Source organism: Leptosomus discolor, chromosome 3 (assembly GCF_034619465.1).
Source record: "Leptosomus discolor isolate bLepDis1 chromosome 3, bLepDis1.hap2, whole genome shotgun sequence".
Taxonomy (NCBI): domain Eukaryota; kingdom Metazoa; phylum Chordata; class Aves; order Leptosomiformes; family Leptosomidae; genus Leptosomus; species Leptosomus discolor.
The window spans coordinates 3,615,657-3,631,952 of NC_141393.1; the positions used below are offsets into that span (position 1 = coordinate 3,615,657).

Consider the following 16,296-nt stretch of genomic DNA (forward strand, 5'->3'; position numbering starts at 1 on the left):
TTCTAATATAAATACTAAAAGACATGCATCGAGGCAGTGGTGAAAAGACAGAATTGTCTTCTGGGAAAAAACTTCAATGCCTTTGCCATATCTCCTAACGGTTCTGCTCGCTTTTGGAGCACGCACGGAGTCTCTGTCTTCAGGGCTGCAGATCACTCAGACCCAGCAAGATACTGCATCCAAAGCTCCCCATAGGCGCTTCTTTTGGGGGGGGGAATAAAAGGACCTGGTGGTCAGATTGTCAGAACTATTAAAAATTAATCCATTCTTCTTCCAATAAAAGAAAACATTTGAATAAGAAAGCTACTTTTTTTTTTAAAAAATTTGCTTGCATAAGCAAGAGTTAGAGCAACGGCCTAAGATTCACAGGACCAGTCTCTTTTGTAATATATCAGTCTTTTCCACTTGAAAAAACCCAAAATACAGTAGTAAAGACTTGAGGTATAACTTCCAAAAAATACTTGTTAATCTTTTGCAGAGAAGTGGGTCGCTTCATGGGCCTTGGTTAAGGGCTTTCTCCCCTCGGTTGTATGCAGTGACAGTTTTCTGGGTCTGAAGTTCTTTTGGGTGCAAAGATCGTTGTTTCTCGAAACAGCGGTTACTATTTCCTTGCTGCAGAGAGAAGAGGATTATTTCTAGCAGGTCAAGCACGTAGCAGCCATCAGACAGGCAAGAGAGGGGTGGGTTTCGTTGGGTTTTACCTCCGGGGCAGTAGGGATAAACCGCAGTTATTCCGTAGAGGTGTGACCGCTGCTCTGGAAGATACTCGTCGGTAAAGGAGCCCGTTTCTTTATCGATCGCTATCACGCCATCCCTGGTGATGAAAGGGGGAAAAGTGCTTTACTCCTCTGTGAAACTTGGTTTCTTTCCCCCTGTCTACAAGCATTGAAGAACAGAGGCAGCTAAAACCGGGTCTGAACACCTGCGGAACAAGCGGGAAGAAATCTGCCCTGTAAAATCCACGTGCGGCTCATTCAGTGCGTTTCTCTTTGATGATGCAGAGGCACGGAGACAGCCTTCCAAGGAGAGATTATCTCCCCGAGGGTCTCCTCCAAGCGGGACGAGCACTTAAGCGTTGGTTGTAATCTGCTGAGATTTGATGGAAGTTTTGAGAGCTTCCAGCTGGAGCGGGAATAGAGGCGAGTTCCCGAGGCCGAGGGCCTTGGGTGGCAGGGGAGAGGGAACAACTGAGGACAGAAGCTTTTCTTTGACTTCATCTGGACTCAGAAACTTGTGCCAAGTTTTATTATTTTTTAAAAAAAAAAACCAACCCAACCCCCAAACCAACCCCTGTGTCCCTCCCGGGAAGCTGGGCTTGTTGCTAAACTGTTCTGCGCTGAGATTTACACGCGGGTGTTGCCGAACGTGGCGCTGCAGGAGCCCCGAGAGAGCGCTCTGGTGCGGGGCCAGGACTCGGGAGCGGGCTGGGGACAACGCCTGTTGTGTGTGTGTCCCCCCTCTCTGGCTCAGAGCCCCTCCAAGCTGCTTGCCAGCACGGCCCCGGGCAGGGAGTGGCGGCGGTTGGCTCCTGGCCACTTGGGGAAGCGGAGCCCGAGGAACTGGAGCGCGTTTCCCTCCCTTACCGTCTCCAGTCGGTGTGGTAGAAGTGATTGGCGTAACTGATGATGCTGAAGGGGTAGTTGAGGTTGTTCTGTACCACGCGCCGGCCCGTGCCGTCGGGGAATGTGCACTCCAGGTGCTTCGTTCCTTTTCAAACACAGGGTGGTTACCAGGCCCCCCACACCCACACAAAACCCCAACAAACCACCCCAAACCCAACCCTCTAAACGTGTTGTTTGCATTCACGAAATTTTGAAAGAGCTTCTCAGCGTTAAGGATGTAGAAGCGACTCGTGCTGCGAGCCCCCTCGACCCCGCCACAGGGGCAGGGCAGTGGAAGGGGGCAGAGAAGCCCAAGGGTGGCTAAACACCTCGACAGCTGGATTCGCCCCTCGAGGCTCAGCGTGCCGCGGGCTGACCCCTCCTGGGTGAAGTTACCTGCGTCTGCCCAACAGAGCAGCTTGGAGAAGGGGTCGAAGGTGAGGCCGTTGGGCAAGCCGATGTCTTTATTCACCAGGACCCTCCTGTTCGCTCCGTTGACGGTGGAAGTTTCGATTTTGGGTGCTTCACGATTCCAGTCCGTCCAGTAAAGGTTGCTTGGGAGATAATTACATCATGAACAAACAGGATGCACAACAGTAAGGAGATTATCAGCTTTTCTCGTCGTTACTGGCTCTCGTCAGGAGATAGGCCTGGTTTTCCCCTTAACAGTGCTTGAAATAAACCTTTATTTGATTTGCAAAAAAAAAAAACCAACAAAAAAAATCCACTCTAAAAGAAAACCAGAATGATGTCCAACATGTTTACGACCCAAACTGTAGCTCCTAGGCGAGGGCGAGCCTTAGGAGTAGCACATTTTGTATCGCAACAGCGCCCTAGAGGCACAGCTTGTGTTTTCAAATGCGTTTCAAAGCTTTTAAAAATAATAGAGACACTGAAACAGCAGGTTTAGCCAAATCCTGAATTATTAAAGAGGAGGTAGGGAACAGAGCCAATCCCTCCTACGGTGCGTGCGACGTAGGAGAGCCGCTCCCAGGGTCGGGATGGGCCTTGGCACCACCACGAGGTTCAGCTCTTGCACCTTGCAAAGCCCTGTGTGCAAATCCCATCCCACCCCGGAACCGGTGCTGCTCACCCTCGGACGGGATCCACCGCGATGGCCCGGGGGTTGACGAGCTCTGTGTCGAAGAGCACCCGCCGCTCGGAGCCGTCCAGCCGGGCTCTCTCGATCTTATCCAGGCCGCTATCGGTCCAGAACATGGCTCGCCGCAGGTGGTCCACCGCTAGCCCCTCGGGGCTGATGAGCCCTGCCGGAGGGACGGATGTGGTCAGCGACTGGGGGAACGTGCTGCTCCCGGACCTGTCCCAGCGCCCCGACCCGCGGGATGCGAGCGTGGATGGAGGACCCCGAAGCAGGACAGCCCCCAGAGAGTCGCGATGGGGACAAACCGGCGTGGACCCGCCGATGTGGCTTTGGGCAGATGTCCCTGGTGGTGGGAGCAAACCTGCGTTGATAACGGTCTCCGGCTCAGCCCCTGGCTCCAGACTCGCCCGGCTTATGGTCCGGCCGGCCACGTCGGTCCAATAGATCGTCTTCTCCCGGCAGTCGTAGTCAATCCCCACCACGATGGAACCCTGCCAAGGTTGGGAGAGGGACACGGGGTGAAATCCTGCCTGGGCTGCGGCCAAGAGGCTCGAGGAGCACCCTTCTCCCACCGGCCAGCATCAGAAGGTGGCCAGGGGCACTCTGCAAAGTACAGCGATGGGGAATGACGCGCAAATCCCTTTTCCCTGGCAAAACCCAACACCGATGGGCTCCCACTGCACGCCCCCGGCTGAATCCCGCAGCAGAGGTGCTTAGGCCAGCTGTTGCAGGCACACGGCCACGTCCAGATGGGTTTGAAAACCTTCAGCTTAAGGATAAACTGCTCCAACAGCGAAGGCAGCCCGAGGAATGACCTTCAAGATGGGGAAAGGGAATACTTGGCGAGGTGTTTCAGCTCCCCGGGGTGCAGGGAGGGTCGTGGCCCAGCTTTCAGCGTTCCTCTCTCTCTCTCTCTCTCTCTCTCTCTGTCTCTTGGTTTGGCCTGGCTGGAGAGGCACATGGCCACGCTCCAAGAGGAGTCCAAGGAAGGGAAAAGGCAAGTTTGCGGTAGAGACGTGCAACTTGGCAGCCCAGGACCCCTGACCGATGGCCGGGGGAGCTTGGCGAGCACCCACGCCCCTCTTTGCCGGCAGCCCCAGGTCTGGGACCTGCCCCTCTGCTGGGGGGGACGGCCGGAGGAAGAGGCGAGGGTGCTCCTCCTCCATCTCGGCACCAAGGCAGCCGGCACAGCCCGTGTCCCCACAAGCCCAACATCAACCTTCAAGAGGTGAACCATCACGGCTCAGACAAGAGTGGCCCGCGGAGACGTCCCTAACTCCCTCCGGTGGTCCCGCGCCCCGGCCCCAGCGCCGGAGGTACCGTACATGCAGGGAGAGCAGGGTCTTCGCCTCCTCCTTCTGCAGCCGCGTGCCGTTGAGCGGGAGGTAGCCGATTTGCTGTCCCTGAGCGTAGAGCAGGAAGGTCCCGGTGGCCGGTGGGGACACGTCGGGCCGAGGCGAGGGCCGGACGCTGGGCGGTGCGATGCTGGGGAGACCTGGGCGCATAAACGGAGCGAGAGATGATGGCGCGGGGAGCACCGTCCCCTTGGCTCCGCACCCGAGCAGGAGCGGGGTGCAGCGCCGGGAGCCCTTGCCGTGCTAGATATGGTGTGTGGGGGGGGGGGGGGGTGTCACACTTGGGGTGCTGAGCTCTTACATGGCGGGGGGCTGCCGGGCTCCGAGCGCGTGCCCTGGATCTCCCTGCCGCTCTCGTCCACGCACCAGCAGTACCCGCTGTCCCCGTGGCACTGCAGCGGGGTGAAGCGTCCCCCGGCGTCGCACTGCGGCACGTACTGGTCGCGGCGGGGGCTGCCGCCGTAGTGCTCCAGCAAGCTCTGCCGCCAGCGCTCGCACATGGTGCGGGGCCGCTCCGTGGGCGCTGGCACAGGGAGGGTGACGGTCACCCCCCTCTCCGTGCAAGCTTGGGGGACCTCAGGGCTTTACCAGAGTCCCCGGGTCCTCCCTCGCCTTTTCTGGGTGCCCCTCCATGCTAAGCATGCCAGAGGGGCACCACGGGACTGGGGTGCTACTGGGAGGGGACGGCGAGCCCCGGCTCCCCTCCGGGGTGGCACTGACCTGGGCTCCCGCAGCGAGGCGGCGTGCTGCCCGGCGCCGTCCGTGTGCCGGCGATCTCCTGCCCGGCGGCGTCCACGCACCAGCAGTACCCGGTGCTGCCGTGGCACTGCAGGGGCCGGTACCGGCCCTCCTCGTCACACTGGGGCGTGTGCCCGTCACTCACGGGCGAGGGTCCCGGTGGCACCGCCCGCGGGTACAGCCGCTCGTGTTCGCAGGGGGTCAGGTGCTGGACGGACTCTGTGGCAAACGCCCCCGCCTCGGGCTCAGGGGGTGCCACGCAGCTCCCCTGGCCCTGCTTGGCACCCAGCTTGGGCCCCGCTTCACCCAGGGCTGCGGGTGTTGGGTGATGCTCTGCTGGCACCGCTTGGCCTCCCCCTTTGGGCACCCCATGGCTGTCCCCTCCATCACAAGGTGACACAGGAGGTGCCCCAATGGCCACTAAAGACCCAGGAGCACCCTGAAGTGCCCAACCATCCATTCGGTCGCACCCTGCACCCAGGCCGGGGCGGTGGAGCCTCCAGCTGAGTGGTTGGGCAGAGGCTCCCCTCCACTCGCTGCAGCTCCCCCTGTCCCCCCCCCCCTGCTGCCGGCTGGGGACAAAGTGCTGTGGCTGTGCGGGATGGGCAGGGACAGGCAGGGCTCTGCCTGCTCCGGCACCTTCTCAACACCCTCTGCCACCCAGCACGACCAACGCAGCCAGCCAGGGCAGCTCCTGGCTACCTGCTGACCCCATCAGATGCCAACGAGATGCCCAAGGACCCAACCCACCTCCCCTCTACCCCCCCGAGCGCCGCGGGGTGGCACTGACCTGGGCTCCCGCAGCGAGGCGGCGTGCTGCCCGGCGCCGTCCGTGTGCCGGCGATCTCCTGCCCGGCGGCGTCCACGCACCAGCAGTACCCGGTGCTGCCGTGGCACTGCAGGGGCCGGTACCGGCCCTCCTCGTCGCACTGGGGCGTGTGCCCGTCGCCCACGGGCGAGGGTCCCGGTGGCACCTCCCGCGGGTACAGCTGCTCGTGCTGGCAGGGGGTCAGCCGCTGCGTGCTCCCTTCCGCCGTCGGGAGAGCCAAAGCGACAGCGGAGTGAGGATGGGAGAAGCCAACCTGGGCAGAGCCGGCGCGGCGGCGAGCTGGGCGGCCTTACCGTGCGCGCACTGGAAGCCATCGCCCTCGTAGCCGGGCTGGCACCGGCAGGAGAAGGAGCCCGGCGTGTTGTCGCAGGTGGCGGCGGGGTGACACGGGTTTTCGGCGCACTCATCCACGTCTGCGCACAGGGAAGAAGGGGATGAGCCGGCGCACGGCACCCCAGCAGCCGTGCGGTGCGGGCACCCCGTGGTCCCCCCCGCGCCCCCGTACCGGAGCAGTCGATGCCATCGCCGGTGTACCCGGGGAGGCACTCGCAGGCGGGGTGGCCCCCGGCGCGGGGCAGGCAGCGTGCCCGGTCCCCCGGCGCGCAGGGGTGGCTCCCGTCCTCGCAGGGGTTACTCGCTGGTACCAGCGCTGTGGGGACAAGGGGGTTAGTGGGTGGCTGGGGTGAGCCCCGTGGGGCACGGGAGTGGGGGCACCCCGGGCTGCGGGGCCGGCACTTACGCACACACGCCTGCCCGTCCTCCGCCGGCCGGTACCCGCTGCGGCACTCGCACCGGTAACTGCCCGGCACGTTCAGGCAGATGGCGAAGGGGCCACAGTGGCTCAGGCCCTCGGCGCACTCGTCCACGTCTAGAGGAAGGGGGGAGACGCTGGACCACCCCCGTTTTTGGGGTCTGGCTGCTCCTAACCTGTGGGGGAACATCCTGCCCCAAGCCGCCCATCCCACGTCTGCCGCTTCCTCCATCCCTCCAATGCTCCTGGAGCACCTCCCCAAGTTCCCCCAGCAGCCCCCCCAGTACCCTGCCTCAGTTTCCCCCCTCAAGATTCAGCCTAATCCTTGGTGCAGCTCTGGAGACCGCGGGTGCTGCGGTGCTGTGGCACGTCCCAGCACCCCAAACGGTGCTCCAGCCCCCCTGCCTGCCCCTGCCTGCAGCCCCAGCTCACCTCGGCAGCCCCGTCCGTCCCCGCGGTACCCTGCTGCGCACTCGCACGTGTACTCCATCCCCACGCTGGGCTGGCAGCGCGCCGTCGCCTCGCACGTGTGCGTGTTGTCGTGGCACGGGTTTACCGGGGGATTCTCGGCATCATCTGCAGGCAAGGCGGGGGGTGTTGGGGGGGGGGGGGGAAAAAGGCCTGGGAGATGCTGGGAATGACCGTTCCCACTTAGATCTGACATAGGCATGACCGCTGTGCCGCAGCAGCCTTGCCCCATGCAGGTGGGACACTGGCTGTGCCACCCAGCGCCACCCCTCCTATGACCCTCCCAATGACAGGAGCGCTTTGGCTCAAGCTGCTTGGAAAAAAAAAAAAACCCAACCCAACCCAAACCCAAAACCTCTCTTTTGGCTGTTTTTGCGAGCTGCAGCTTTGGGAGCGGGCAGGCGACAGCAGCATCCCCCCGGGCAGGAGGGCTGGCACCTTGGGGTGGGCACCCTGAGGTGGGTGCTGGAGCTCACCTGGTGCCGAGCCGACGCGGGCGGCGAGGGCGTAGCGCAGGACGTGCTCCTGGCCGTCATAGAGGGCGAAGGCACGTGCCACGCTCAGCCGCTGCCGGGCGGGCGGGCGGGCGTGCGGACAGCCGGCGAAGGTGACGTTCTGGCGCAGGCGGTAGGACAAGGTCTGGTTGGCGGTCCCCGCCGCCAGGACGTACTCCCGGTGAGCGGAGGATGTCACGGCTGCCAGACGGTGAGAAACCCACCACCCCGGGATGGGGGAGAAGCGGCTTCAGCATCGATGTCTCCCGGATGGTGGGAAACGCGGTGGCGGGGGGATGTTTTGGGGCTGCGCCGAGCGGGGCACGCAGGGATGGCGTGCGAGGAACCGAACCCCGGGGCTGAGCACGGGCTCCTACCTGAGCTGGAGTAGTGGTAGAGCTCCTTGTAGGGAGTGATGTGGACAGTGACGTTCTCCGGGAGAAACGGCACCTGGCCCTGGATGTGTGTCTTAAGGCTTAAGTAATTGTCCGGCCCCAGGCCCTCAGCTGTCTGAGTGACCCGGACTGTCTCCTCCCCGGGGTAGAAGGTCACCTCCAGGCTCTGGGTGAATTCAGCGCCTGGGCAGGAAAAGGGAACAGGCAGCATTCGGTTGTAGGATTTTTAGGGAATACACCCCCACAGCACCCTTCCCCGCTCCTCCGGCACACCCGCTCGCAGCTGAACCCGGGGAGGCGACCGGAGGAGCCGCGGGGATGCCCCAAACCCCCACCCCTCATCACCTGCCCCAAGCCACATGTCACCCCGCCAGGAGCCACGTCCCTTGGAGCAACGGGGCTCGGTGGCACCTCCCGGGCGCCAGCTCACCGGTGATGCTGAAGCCGTTCTCGGAGCCGGGCTCCTCCAGGGCGAAGAGCCAGGCGAAGAGCCCGCCGATGGGCAGGAGGGGCAGGAGGGCGCGGGCGGCGGGCTGGGGCACCCCGCTGATGGCCGTGTAGGCTCGGCCGTCGCTGCCCACGATGTAGGCGTGCAGGTCGACGTCCTGGAAGCGGACGGACGCCCGTCCCACCGTCAGGCTCCCGCTCACCTTCCCGTTGAGGCGATGCACGGCCCCTGGGCAGGGAGATGGGCACCCCTGGCAGCGGCCATCCAGGTATGGGGTCCCCATCCCCGCCACCCACCCCACGTACCTTCGGGCAGGCACTGCCGCCCGTTGCCGTAGTAGGTGGCCCGGCAGTGGCAGCAGATGCCGGTGGCGTAGTCAGTGCAGAAGGCGTGCGGGGAGCAGCGCCCGTGGTGCCGGGCACACGTCTCCTTGCTGGCCGCGCTGTAGGTGAACACTGGGGCCAAGGGGAAAGGGTTGGGGACACGGTGACAAAGCCACCCCTCACGGCGGGGTGGGCAGCTTGCCTCCTTGGCCCCAAAAACACCGTCGGGAGACGGGACGGCCGGCAGCGGCGCTTCCCAAGGAAGCCGCCCCGGATGCACAGGGGAGGCTGAGGGTTTTGAACCTGTTGCCTGATTTCAGGCAGATTTGGCAGAGGGTGAGGGATCGAATTCCTGCATATTTTTGGGAGACAGCCGGCCGGGGACAGGGCTTTGCTCCCCCAGACACGGTGGCTGCCCAGCCAGCTCGGCGGTGGAGGGGCAGCAGGGCCACCCCTGGCCCCACGCCGGGACCTGTCCCCTGAGCTTCCCGTCCCCTGAGCTTGCGACGTGGGGCAGAGCAGCAGCAGCGTAGGGCTCCAGCAGCCCCTTGGCAGCGGGATTTGGCTGGGAGGAGAGGAGCTGGAAGGGCAGCAGCTTTGCAGGAGCGATGCCAGCCCACACGAGCTCCAGCCCCGGCTGCTCGGGAAGAGACGAGCTCGCAGCGAAGAGGCCTTTTTGAGGGAGCCACCCGCCACCAGACATGGCCACTCGGTCCTCAGAGGGGCTGCGGCCACTCACCGTCGGGGTTAAAATGCACGTCCTCCTCCACGCCAACACCGTGATGCCCGGAGCTGTAGGAAGAAGGGTTGGCAGAGTAGCTCTGCCAGGTGCCACCGTCCCCATCGGGCTGCAGCCGGCGGCTCCGCTCCTGCCCCGGGGACGCGGGCAGCCCCTCGGGGACGATGCCCAGCAGTGCCGGGGCGTGAGGTCCGTGGTCGGGACGCGGTGACACAGCCCCCGAGCCGTGTGGCGCCGGCGGCTCCGAGGACGCGCGGTCGGCACGGCTGTAGAGCGCGTGGGTGTCGGTGGCGGTGCCGGGGCCACGATGTGTGGGGCTCTGCGGCACACCGGGGCTGGCACCCCCGCCGCCCCCCGGCTCCACGTGCTCCAGGGGGGCCACGCTGCCCACGTGGAAGACCCACACGCCGGGGACGCCCACGTTGCTCTCCCTGCAGGAGAGCAGCACACACACACGTCCATCACAGCCCTGGTGGGAAACCCACCCCAAAGGCGCCGGCCCCAATCCAAACCACCCCTCCCAGGACCCCAAATGCAGCTCCCAAAAAGCTCCTGTGCACGCAGGGCTGAGCCCCCCAACGCAACCCATCACCCCCACCTCGCTCCCCTCCTTCTTCCAGCCTTTTAAAAGGCTCCAAGGGCTGGGAGAAGGTGACCCTGCTCCCCCTGCCCACCCTGCACAGTCCCCCCCCCCAGGCACCACGCACCGCTCCAGGTGCCTCAGAGCCTGCTCGCTGCTGGCCAGGCTGTGGAAGAGCCCGTCCCTCTTCGGGTCATCGCCGTCCCCTCGGCTGAAGCCCACCCTGGCCGGCAGCTCCAGCTGGACGTTGTAGGACTCCTTGGGCCGCGTCCCCAGGAACTGGAGGCCACCGTCGGGGTAGAGGAAGATGGTGTAGGTGTCCTCATCATCGTAGGCTATGGCCGCCTGGAAGGTGTTGAGCTGTCGAGGGGAGAGGAGGACAGACGGACATCATGGAAGGGCAGGACTGAGGACAGGGAGAGGGACCAAGGATGTGACAGCCACCTCCCTGGGCACAGCAGTGCCGACAAGCACCCCAAAAGAGCCCCCTGTCAGCCTGCAGACACCTCCCAGGGAAAAGCAGGAGCAGGGGCTGCTCGTACACGGCCAAACCCCAGCGCACCGTGCCGGGAAGATGCTCAGCATCCTCCACGGGAGCTCACGACGCAGCCAGGCCACCCCCTCTCAGCTTCACCGGGGCAGGGGTGTCCCTCAGAGCTGTCACGCAGGGAGGTGACAACCCTGCACCACGCCCAACGGCATCCCTGGATGCGTAACCCACGCACTGGTTTGGCGTGGGACCTCCCGTCCCTCTCCATCCCATCAGCACCGGAGGAAAAACTGCATACACCCCCCCCATCACCCCCCTGCTTCCCCCCTGCCGCCCCAGAGGACAATTTTAGCTTGGTTTCCTCAGGAAAAAACATCCACGTGCTCCCGCCTTCCCCACACCCATACGTCCCGCTATAGGCACGCCGGCTGCCTGCCGTGCCAGCCCTGCGAGCCTTGGGGCCACGCCAGCCCCCCCCCACCCCCCAAGCGAATAATAGCAATAACCCACGGGCGGGGCAGGCTGCAGAGTGAGCACAACCCTCCCGAGCCACCGGAGAATCCACGCACGCACACTGCAGTCACCCCAAATTCGGCGAAACCGACGCTTGCAGCGTTCGGGCCAGCCCCCCACCCCACACAGAGCCCGCTCTCCGAATAAATATAGCGGCAGCCAGCAAGGAATGGCGCCTGAGTGAAGGAAAAAAATGATTAAATTCCCAGTTTCATCCCCGGGAGCAGCGGGCAGAAGAGGTGGGGGCTCCCCCCACGCTGCCCCCAACCCCCCCCCCCCCCTCCCAGGCCAGCCCCACTTTCGGGGCGCAGGGCCCCCCGGGGCATCGCAGGGTTTGCCAGCGGCCCCGCGAGATATAAAGAGCCTTGTTGTGCGCGTCGCACACTCGGCCATTCAGAGACCCCGTGCAAAGGCGGCCAAAAATCTGGGAGGGGGGGATAACCCCCCCCACCACCACCCTCCAGGGCTGAATTCCTCCCCCACGCAGCCAAATCACGGTGGCAGCTGCAGGACTCATTTTGCCTTGTGGTGGGCGGCGAGAGGGGGGGACACACACACCCAGTGGGTGACACCGATGTGTTGGCATCGTGGGACACAGGGCAGAGAGTGAGGGGCGGGGGTAGGGGGCAGCTGGCGGCCGGCTGCTCCCGGCAAAGAGCTGCAAAGGGCAAATTCCAGCCCAAAGGGCAGGTTTTTTCTCCCGCAGAAGCGGGGTCAGCTCTTGCCCCGCTCCGCAGCCCTGGAAAGCGTCACTGCAGGGACAAGGAGCGTGTCCCCAAGGAGCTGGAGGGGACAGGGTGCTGCTGGCAGTGCGGCCAGACCTCCTGGCCAGGCAGGACCCCCCCAAAGCAGGGGACTGGGGAGCCTCTAACCCTCCGCCCCCTCCAGCCTTAACCCAGATTTCTGCTTTCGGGGGTCAAACAGGATGAGTCACGATTTTCCAAAGTCAGGGGGGTAAAGGCTTCGAGGTCAATCCTCTTTCTGAGCAGCGTGGAGGGTGGCGTTTCAGTAAATGGCATATTTGGTAAGGAAAAAAAAAAAAAAAAAAAAGAAAAGTGGTGTTTGGGGAGATTTTTAGCAGTTTTGGCTAAGGGGGAGTTCAGCAAAGCGCAGGCACAAGCTGCATTTCGGTGTGTCTTGAATGAAGCTTTCCCTGGAGCCGCTCGTTTCCAAGCAAGACCGGTTTCGTTTTAAAACCGGATCCAGCTTCTCGGAGAGGCAAATAAATAATAATTAAAAAAAAAAAAAACCATCGGGAAGAGAAGAGGAGGCTGCATTTTTGATGGCTGCGAGGTCGTTGCGAGGCCCCTGATGGCATCTCTTCAGCTGCTTTCCCAAGTTTTAAATTAGAGGGAAAAAATGCGCGTTGTTTCCTTCCAAACCTCAGTTTCTTCCCCTGCTTGGCTTCCCTCTCAGCAAGCCGCTACCGAAGGGCCCCGGAGCAGGGGGGACGGCCGGCGAGGATGGCTCCCGGTGGCCTGTGGGGGACCCGGTGGCTTCTGGTTCAGCCCACCCGACCGCGGCGAGCGCCCGTCACCCATCGCACAGCTCTGGGTGTTCACCACGAGACTTCTTCCTCTTGCCGCTCTTCAAATTCAGCTCAAGAAGTCCGTCCTGCTGGCAGAGCGTCACCGTCACCTCCTCGGCGCGTCACCGGCCCAATGGGACGGCTCGTGCCCCAGCAGCAGATCCAGCGATTTCGGGGAAAGGCAGCGCTGTAGGTCCACCCACGCAGGAGCCTTATCAGCTCACGGGTGGAGAGCACAGGTCACCTCCCTGACCCGGGTGACCACCTACGAGCTTGTTTTCCAGGCACAAAATCAACCCATGGTGGAAACTCTGAAGCCGGTTCCTCACCGGCGGCGTTAATCAGCGTGTGGGCAGAAGGAATGAGCAGCCCCAAGCCACCAGCAGAAGGTCTGGAGACCAATGGGGCTTCCCCCCAGTTCCCTCCCAGCCCAACTCTGCCCTGCGAATCCAGAGCCACTGGCACTGTAAAGCTTTGCCTGAAAAGCAGGGAAAAACCCGAGTACCTCCAACCACGGAGTTGGAGGCAACTTCTAAACCTCTTCTGCCCATCAGCAAAGCCAACAGACTCACCAACGCCGCAGCTCTGAGCAGAGAGGAGAAGCTCCGTGTCTCCCCCAAAACTCATCCAAGGCTGGACCCACCATCCAGCTGCTCAGAAAGAACAGACTGAGCGTTTTGGGTGCTACACAAGAGAGATTCCTCCTCCCGCGACACGTAGGATGGGTGTCCAACCTCGGCCCGTCGGCCTCACCTTCTCGGAGGGCTCGGTGTGCTGCGAGAGCTCCTGGTAGGCACCCACGTCCTCCCAGGTAGCGATGAACACATTGGTGGGCACGAAGGAGCCAGCAGTGTGGGGGAACCCAGCCTGGATGTAGCCCGCAGCCTGGTCCAGCACATCTGGAGAGTCATCTTGCCGGTAGTAGATGTTCCCTCTGTCACCGGAGGTGTCGAGGTCGGCCAGGAAGGGAGCGATGACGGGGAAGTCTGTGGGGAAATCGTCATCCACGTACTGGGTCTCCCTGGGGAAATCCTGGGTGGAGATGACCCCGTTGGTCCCCACCTGCAGGGAGAGCGGCGCAGGGTGCTCAGGAGCTGCAGAGGTGCCTCCACCACCGCTCCCCGCTCTCCCCGGTGGAGCTGAGAGCCCTGAGACCGCGTGGCCCCATCCGGCCAAGGAGAAAACAAAGACCTCGGCCTTCTCCATCCCCCAGAGAGCTGCAGCTCGGGGGCCGTCCCAGCTGCAGCCGCTTGCTGGCGGGGAAACAGCTGCAAAGGAGAAAGCCCTCTTGTTCCTCCGGAGACACCGGGCAGGAGACAGCGGGAGAGGGGGAAAATGGATGGAGGAAAGGGATGGATGGAGGAAAAGGGATGGATGGAGGAAAAGGGATGGATGGAGGAAAGACACGTGTGGTGGTGCAGGGGTGGAGGCAGCAAAGACCCATCTGGAGGGGCAAGGGTGGGGAGAAGGAGTCAGGGGAGATGGGTGTCGAGGGGAATGGCTGGGGAGGAAGGGGGTGAGCGGGAAGATGGAGAGGGGGAAAGCCAGAAGGGAGGGATGGTGGGACGGAGGGATGGTGAGGAGCGTGGGAACAAGGAGGGATGGCCGGAGGGAAGGCTAGAAGGGTGGACGGGTGGGAAGGAGGGAAGATGGAGGGACAGAAGGAGAGGAGGGAGCGGAGGCCGGGGGGAGCCGGGGCCAGCCGGGACTCACGTAGAGGCGGCGGGCGGCGCGGCCGTAGAGGAGCAGGGAACGGCGGAGCGACACCGCGGGCGAACTCTCGTCGTCTCCGGCCCTGAGCCGGGCATCCCCGCGGCCCGGTCCGTAGGGCAGCAACCCCGGGCGGGGCAGGGCTGCCCCCACCGCCAGCACCGCCAGCACCGCCACCGCCCGCATCCCGCCGCCGCCGCCGCTCCACGGGGATAACACCCCCCCCCTCCTCCTCCTCCTCCTCCTCCTCCTCCTCCCCCGTCCCCTTCCCCGACCGACCGACCGGACCCCGACGGGGGCGGGGGGGGGGGGAAGCGGAGCGGAGGAGCCGACCCGACGGGACGGCCCCGACCCGTGGCCGAGGGAACCGGAGCCGGTGGGGCGGGACGGGGCGCGCCGCTGGAGGGGGCGGGTCCAACCCCCGCCGCCGCGCCGCCATTGGGTCCCCGGGCCCCCCGCTTCCACCAATCGCGTCGTATCCCAAAATCCACCCTGGGTTGCAAACCACCCCCCCACCACCCTACCCCCCTTCGGGTACCGAGGTGGCATCCCGGGGGGGGGGGGGGGGGTGTCCCCCCCGCGTCGTGCCCCGCCGCTCCCCGCGGTCCTGCATCATCTCCCCCCCCCCCCCCCCCGGGGCTGCGACGCCCCCGGAGCCGGGCCCGCAGCCAGGCGGGGTCGGGGCCGGGGTCGGGGCGTGGGCGGGAGGCCTCGGATCCCGCTGCCTTGAAACGGGGGGTGTGGGGGGGGGGTGGGTGTGGGGGGAGGGGAGGGGGAGGGCAGAAACGTGGCTCCTTTTCCCCAGGGGAGCGGGGTGGAAAAGTGGAATAGCCTGGGGGAAGGCGGGGGGCTCGCTGGCTTTGGGTGGGGGTGTTGGGGTGAAAGGATCCCCCCCAAATGCAGGCAGCTGGGTTCCCCGAGCGCTCCTGGAAATCCAGAGGCAGCCAAAAGCTCTGCTTCCATCTCCCCTGGAGCGCTTCCCTGGCTCCGGGCCAGCGTTAGGATCGCATCTGTCCCCAAACGGAATGCCAGATAACAAGGAGAGAAGTGTCAACCCCCCCGCTAGGCTGGCGAGAGAAATAAATCAGGGCCACATTCGTGGCATTCCCGCAGGAATCCTCACAAGGGAAGAGGCTGGACGGACACACACATCCCCCCGGCCATCCTTGTGGCGGTGACCGGGGATTTGTCACCGTGACCCCTGTCCCCTCCATCCTGGGCATCCTGGAAAGCAGCTCCCACCCACGGGGGGGGGATCAGGGACGAGCTGGTTTGGGAGCGTGGTGAGCGTGACAGCGGGGGGCCGCATCCGGACAAGGCTGTGGCCCCCCTCGGCTGCACTCAGCCGGCCTTGGAAATTTAGTTTTGCCTGGCCACAGAAAACCATTAGGGCTTCGAGCGGGGTTCAGGCCAGCTGGATGCGGGCCGCAGCCTTCAAGGAGTTCCCTGTGCCAAAGGAAAAAAAAAAAAAAAAAAAAAAAAAAGCGGCTTTTCTTTGAAGCTCCAACACCTCCAGGGCTCTCCGGGGAAATCAAGGCACAGCCAGGGGCTGGCAGTCCCTCTGTCTGGGGAGAACCTCAGCCGGGACAGCCCTCCCAAGGGGAACGGTGGCATTTGGTGGCACCTAGGAGGTGGCAATGGGCGGAAGGGGTAGGAAAGGGGGGGGAGGACAGCCTTGCTGCCCCGGGGGATGTTTCGGGGGCTGTTGAAAATGCAAACCCAGCGGTCCCTGGTGGGGTGGAAGCATGACAGCTATAAAATGTCTTGCTGCTGCAAGGGGAAGATTTCGGGGGGGGGGGGGGATGGTTTGCAAGCTGCTGTGGCTGCTGTCCTGAGACGTTTCATTAGGACACTAATATATTTTTTAACGGGTAAATTGGATGCTTAAGGGAGGAGTGGCTAACCCCACAAATTCCCCACGTCTAGTCCAGCCAGTGCTGCCCCATGCCCAGGCAAAATGGGCCCAGTGAGCCCTGAGGACACTCTGCCATGTGGAAGGGGCATCTGCCAGGGGTTTTTTTGTCTTTAAAATGCTAAAAAAAAATGCTTTTTATCAGCCCCTCAGCAAAACTGGCACCAGTCAGTTAAAAAAGTAGAAGCTGGGAAGAGCTGGAGCCATGCCCTGGCTTTGGGAGCAGGGTCCTGCTGGCACGGGCATCCCTGCAGCTTCAGGAGTGGCTGCGAGGGATGGAGATGGAGTCAGGGATGGGGATGAGGATGAGGATGGGGACA

General features: G+C 63.4%; 1 protein-coding gene across 1 annotated transcript; it reads right to left on the reverse strand.

The window, feature by feature from the left end:
* Positions 1-492: 492 nt before the first annotated feature.
* NID2 (nidogen 2) lies at positions 493-14,250 on the reverse strand. The gene is made up of 22 exons (XM_086462095.1): positions 14,068-14,250; positions 13,108-13,416; positions 9,951-10,183; positions 9,244-9,674; positions 8,487-8,636; positions 8,164-8,409; positions 7,716-7,916; positions 7,321-7,539; positions 6,809-6,952; positions 6,365-6,493; positions 6,131-6,274; positions 5,919-6,038; positions 5,587-5,823; positions 4,779-5,015; positions 4,360-4,581; positions 4,029-4,198; positions 3,065-3,194; positions 2,695-2,866; positions 1,998-2,155; positions 1,584-1,707; positions 702-814; positions 493-635 (listed from the first exon to the last, which is right to left on the reverse strand). The coding sequence occupies exons 1-22, from the start codon at positions 14,248-14,250 to the stop codon at positions 493-495; spliced, it is 4,215 nt and encodes a 1,404-aa protein (XP_086318221.1).
* Positions 14,251-16,296: the final 2,046 nt, after the last annotated feature.